We start from the raw sequence: 6,000 nt of genomic DNA on the forward strand, positions 1-6,000 counted from the left end.
ATTTTGTTAAGTGAAGGTTTAAACTGAAAAAAGCCTTCAGAAATTGTCCCTGCATTTCAGATGGAATTTCCTGTGCTGATCACATAAATAGAGTTACTCCATTTGAGAACTCAGTGCTCTTCCTGTGTTTTTGTACTTTTCTTTTAAACATTTTTTTACTCAAAACTGCCTCTTGAATGATGTAAAACTATGCTAAATATTTACCACAGGTACTATCCCACCAAACCAAGTTCTAATTAGAAAAACATGAATATGCACTTCAAAGGTACTTTTCTGGAGATGTTATTGTGTTGTCTGGAATTGTTCACAATATGGTACTAAATCTTTCTATCTTCATGGAGACCAAACCAGACCAAGTTACAGGTCAGATCTGTGGAGAGGCAACTCCGATCACAGTCAGAATGAAAGATTTTCTAAATATTTTGAGCAATAAAAACACCTGTAATTAAATAAATGCATGGTAGATTGGTTTAATGTCATACTGTGGTACTTTCTAAGCAGAACAATGACATATCAATAGAAACAATAAGGTGACGCACCCTAACCGAGAAGTTACACAGTGCACCTTTAAAGCTACCCTGTGCACTTAATAATAAGCCTGAACAAATGAAGTCAGCCCATCTGGTCCACTTTACACGTCTGCCATTGCTGTGTCGTTACCTTAGCTTCAGATGGCCCAGAGACACTCAGTGAGCACAAGCAGCTATTAAATACAGACATGTTGCCGTGGTGATTTAATGTTTTTAATAAATAGGCTACTTTGGTTGAATCGGCTGCATGTGGCGTGAGGTGAGAAGGGTTGAGGTTAAGTTGAGAGCGGCTCTGTTAAGTGCAGACATCACATCATCACTGTCAGAACACTGAAATTTCTTGCGTCACTCTTTAAAGATGTGGTGTAACTGTCTTTGTCTAATTTGCGTCCAGTGAGCTTCCTTACATTTGTAAATACAGTATCACAAAAATACACACAAGGCACTTATTCAATCAGTTTGGTTTTTGCTAGTTTAAAAGGCTGTAGTTTACCAAGGAAACAGTTGGACCAAAGTCATGTCATTACCATTAAAGAGCTCATATTACACTATTTTCTGATCTATGTTATAATGTCTCATCACAAACATATCTGGAGTTATGTTTTGTTTCATTCACACATGTTTAACACACAAATCCTGCACATTAATTCAAAGTTCTCTATTCCACTTACTGATGTCATGTAGTAATACAGGAAGTGGTCTGTTGTGTTTTAAACTCCGCACACCTTTACTAGAATCATTTGGATCATTTTAGTCATATAATTACCAGTCTCTACAGAACTCAAGGTAAAATTTGCTGTTAACTTGAAAACCTCCACTACATGACATCACAAGGTGGAACAGAGCAATTTGAGCTTTGGAGATGTACACACTAATAATAAAGGGTTAGTACGGGGGTGTAGTGGGTGTGGTGGTGGCCGTCCACCTACTTCTCCCAGTGTGAGATATAAAAAAATAACAAATATAAAATTGCCTACAGCTTAAATGTCAAACCAGAGCTATTGGCAATGGTGAAAACAACGTGCATAGGCTCATGATATTTGGAATACTGTCCTATAGTGACCTGCGACATGGAGGGGCCAGGACTGAACCAGGAGGACTAAACCAGGACTGAACTAGGACTAAAACTGGACTAAAACAGGACTAAACCAGGACTAAACCAGAACTGAACCGGGACTGGGTGTCTGAACTGGCCTGGAGGTGTGCCTGCTTAGACCGTCGGGTAACCACAGGAGAAGGGACCAGTGCAGAGCTCAGCGCCCCACGGGGCAAAGTGCAGCAGTTACCCGACCACGGGCTCTCTCGCTCTCAAGTTCAAGATTAGTCATGGATTAGTCCTTGTTTAGTCCTTGTTTAGTCCTGGTTTAGACCTGGTTTAGACCTGGTTTAGACATGGTTTAGTCCTGGTTCAGTTCTGGTTTAGTCCTAGTTTAGTCCTGGGCATATGATTTATGTTCTGTAGGTGATTATGAACGGCGCTATGTTAATAACATGATTCCACATCATTTTGAGTAAAAAACATCAAATATTACTGATTTTTACTGGTCTGGGGCATTTATGTTTGTACTGAAAGTTTTTTTAAAGGTAGATAGGTGGGTGGGAATCATCACATTGATGACGTCGCAAATCTTGAAAAATCCCCACTACGCCACTGGTTACTCAAACATGTGCAAATGAAAGAAAACACAACTCTGGGTATGTTTTGGGGAGATAACATTATTATAACATGACTAAACACTCACAGGAGTCAATTGTGTGGAATAGAGACTTTTAAACAACTTTTAAACAATAAAAAATATCTTTTAAGACATAGCAAATTTGCTTTTACCAACCTTCTTATCTCCTTTGGACAGGGTTCAGAATAAACGCTGGAGCTATGTGACTGAAGCACATGTTCTGGCCCACACACTGTTCTCCTGCAGCTGTGTTGGTTTAGGCCCGTGCCACCTGACCAATCACACCGGACGCCATTAGCCATTAGCACGCTACGCTACATGCTGACACACACACATGCACGCTAGCTCTACCACGCATTGGCTTTCCTTTGTCTAACACCCGCCACATTCACGACCTCTTGACCCCAGCGTGGCGGGCGACACTCAGCGCTAACATTTGAACGTGCTTCCTGCTTCAGGGGTCATTAACATGTTTAACTCACCTTGGTGCTAACTCGGGCGTGAACTTCATGTGGCTCAACAGCGCGGTGGGGGGTGCGAGCTGGCAAGGGCAGGTTTGGGACAAGTGCAGTGAAAGGAGGGGAAAATGTGGGATTATAGTCTTTTATTTTGAAATTTGAAATCAGAATATTCTATAGATGGGAGTTGCTTGGCTGGACTATACATAGTTATAAAAATGGCACAATGCTTTTTCGGTCACATTGCCATATTTATTTTAAGTGTTGGCTCAAACACAGATATTACTCGTATGGTTAGTCTCTGAAAGGCTCTGAGTGAGTGACAGCTGGATTTATCAGAGTGAAGTGTGAACTTTCAGAAGAAGAGGTTGATTTCATTTACTTTTAATGAATCATGATAAAAATTGATTTAAAAAAAAAAAAGAAATTTGACAATGCTTTCAAGAAAATCAGCCAATCCTCTGTCAGTAAAACGTGGTCTGGAGCACAGTTCAGATTTTGGAGGGAGAAACTGTTGTGTGAATTTGAAGTCGTGACTTGGACTCAGTTTGCCTCTATTTAAATCCCTTGAGACTTGACTTGATAAAATGGACTGACGTGGGGCTTCATTTATTGTGAATCGAAACTTACTTTGACTTGGAACCCTGTGATTGGAAATGACTCTTTGCTTCTCCTCAAAAAAAGGACATTCCCATTCCTACTCAGTACTTTTTTAAGGTGCATCTACAAAAATCATACAAATTGCAAAAGAAGAAACTGTATTCAGTAATTTTGTAAAAAGACTTGTGACTGATTTTGGGACTTGGACTTAAATCCAAAGACTGAAGATTTGGTCCTACAAAGGGATCAGTTTTATTCATGTTTATGACATAACTATCTGTGTTTATGTGTCTGTGTCATGTTCTTGTATTGTTTCTGTGTGACAGAGCTGCTTATTTCATTGCAAAAACAAGTATTATCTAATCTAATAATCTAATTTTGTTAAGTGGTCTCATGATGAGGACACACAAGACTTGCACAGTAAAAATGAATTATGGATGATTCTATTATGCAACCTAGATAAATTGACATTTCAGAATAACGTACAATTCAGGGACATTTTCAGATTTGAAAAAGAATCTACCAGAATCATGCAGTTGACCTTTTTACATATATTATATATTATATAAATATATATTATTATGAATGAAAGGTTTTTATCTGCACTCTTCTTTTATAGTGGATATTGTTGTGATTATGTTTTTATTTGTTTGTATTGTAAAATTAACAAATCTAATATTTTGTCACAAACTTTTAATTACTTGTACAAAATGTGCAAATAACCTTGCCTTTCTTACAGTAAATCAAATGTAGGGCTTGTAAGTGAACTGTGAATCAAAAGTACTCAAATAAATATGAATATTTTCAGATATTATTACTAAACTTGATTTTCTTTTTACAGCGTACCAGGACTTTTTAATTCAACAATTATGTGCAGTCAAAATGTTGCTATTTCTTTTTTCCCAGAATAAACTTCTTGTTTTCTCCACCAGATCAAACCAGACGACCGCATGCTCTTCACCACCCGAGGCCTCCTGATCCGTTCCGTCCGGTCCTCAGACGCCGGATCCTACACGTGCCTTGCCCAAGAGCACTCCCACTTCACCTACACCCTCCTCCGAATCAAACTCCAGCTCGTAACACACGCACAGATGGCCTCCAAGCCCACCGACGAAACCCACCTCAAAGCTGAATCCAAGCAGCGCTACAAGGACTACCTCCGGGTGATGAGCGCCCCCTACGGCTCGCTGGAGGAGTACTGCGACTCGCTGTGGCTGGAGAAGAGGCCGGCCCGGGCCAAAGGGAGAGGTGTAGGGGCAAGTAAGTGGAAGCACATGCAGGAGATGAAAAAGAACAGAAACAGAAGGCACCACGTGAAGGCGGAGGAGATACGACGTTAAGCTAATGACTTTGTTTGGGTACTATTCAAATATGTTTCAGCTGTCCATAGCACAATTTCAATGTTGGAAATGTTGTTTTCTTTTTTATTTAATGTCATGTTATGTTAAATTTACTTTTTTAAACTTGTGTGTTATAATGTTCTATCTTGAAAAACATTGATTTTGTTTCTTTCACACTTGCTTAAAGAGCCTGTACTGTGCTATTTTCTGATCTGTTATAATGTTGTCTCCTCTGCAAAAACATACCTGGAGTTGTGATCTGTTTCATTCACACAGGTTTAACACATAAACCTGGCATATTTAAGCAGAAAACACTGTTCAACCTTGTGATGTCATGTGGTAATACAGGAAGTGCTCCATACACCTTCTCTCTACTGAACAAAAAGGTAAATGTAGCTGTTAAAGATGATGTAACTTTTTGGTTGGGGGTCTGTTACCTGCTTGTTTCCATGGATATGTCAATGCTCTGCCTGGAATGTTCCATAGTATGACATTAAATAGCTCTACCCTACATGTATTAAATTACAGGTAGATGTATAGCTCAAAAACACCTAGAAAAACAGGCAAAGACTGTTAGCGGGGTGGCCTCTTCACAGATCTGATGTGTAAGTTGGTCTGGTCTCCATAGAAAATACAAAGGTTTAATACCACACTGTAAACCATTCCAGATGAAGCTATAACATAACAAGTATTTGACTGAGCCTCCACCAGAAAAGCTACACAATGCACCTTTAACAAAAAAAAAACAAAAAAAAAAAAACACGACTCTAGGTGTGACATTTTTCCATAATATAGGACCTTTAATATCCTGTTATGTTAAAATGACTTTTGAGCTTGTGGTAACATGGCATAATGTTCCATCTTGAAAAACATACCTTCAGTACGTTGACAGTTTTAAAGCGGGATACAATTTCTTTTTTGTGATCATTATTGTAGGATTTAAACACATCTGAAACACATCTGAGTGTAAATATGTGACGTGTACAGGAGCATGCCTAGTTTACTCCATTACTAAACTGTATGAATAAAATGATAATGTTTTGTTTTGATATAATATTTTTGTACAAATGTGTCACTGATTGTAGCTCAAGCTGATGGATTCTTTTGGATAATTTAATAAATGTGTTCTTATAAAAATGTGAACCATATTTCTCTGTAAAACCTGCCACACACTACAGTATTTTTCAGTCTTAAATGAATTAAACATGTGACAAAAAGTGAAGACCACACACGAGAAGAATTGTATGAAATTTTAAATCTTACAATCCTCCTGGCTCAAGGACTGGTGAACTATCAAAAGTGCACCTCACGTCTGCTGTCTCCTGTCTAGAGTAAAATGACTAGTAAAGTGTTCAAAAGATTAGAGCACTGCACTTCTAGTTTAGACAGAAGTCAA

At 38.6% G+C, this 6,000-nt stretch overlaps 1 protein-coding gene across 1 annotated transcript in view; it reads left to right on the forward strand.

Annotated features, from left to right (window-relative positions):
* Positions 1-5,729, forward strand: part of sema3d (sema domain, immunoglobulin domain (Ig), short basic domain, secreted, (semaphorin) 3D) — a 61,648-nt gene extending 55,919 nt beyond the window's left edge. Inside the window, exon 17 of the mRNA XM_020934719.2 lies at positions 4,197-5,729. Within this exon, the coding sequence (XP_020790378.2) occupies positions 4,197-4,604 (408 nt within the window). The 3' untranslated portion in view covers positions 4,605-5,729. The remainder of the gene's footprint in view (positions 1-4,196) is intronic.
* The last annotated feature ends 271 nt before the right edge of the window (positions 5,730-6,000 follow it).

Source organism: Boleophthalmus pectinirostris, unplaced genomic scaffold (genome assembly GCF_026225935.1).
Source record: "Boleophthalmus pectinirostris isolate CB_2022bp ecotype Guang Dong unplaced genomic scaffold, ASM2622593v1 HiC_scaffold_2, whole genome shotgun sequence".
Taxonomy (NCBI): Eukaryota; Metazoa; Chordata; class Actinopteri; order Gobiiformes; family Gobiidae; genus Boleophthalmus; species Boleophthalmus pectinirostris.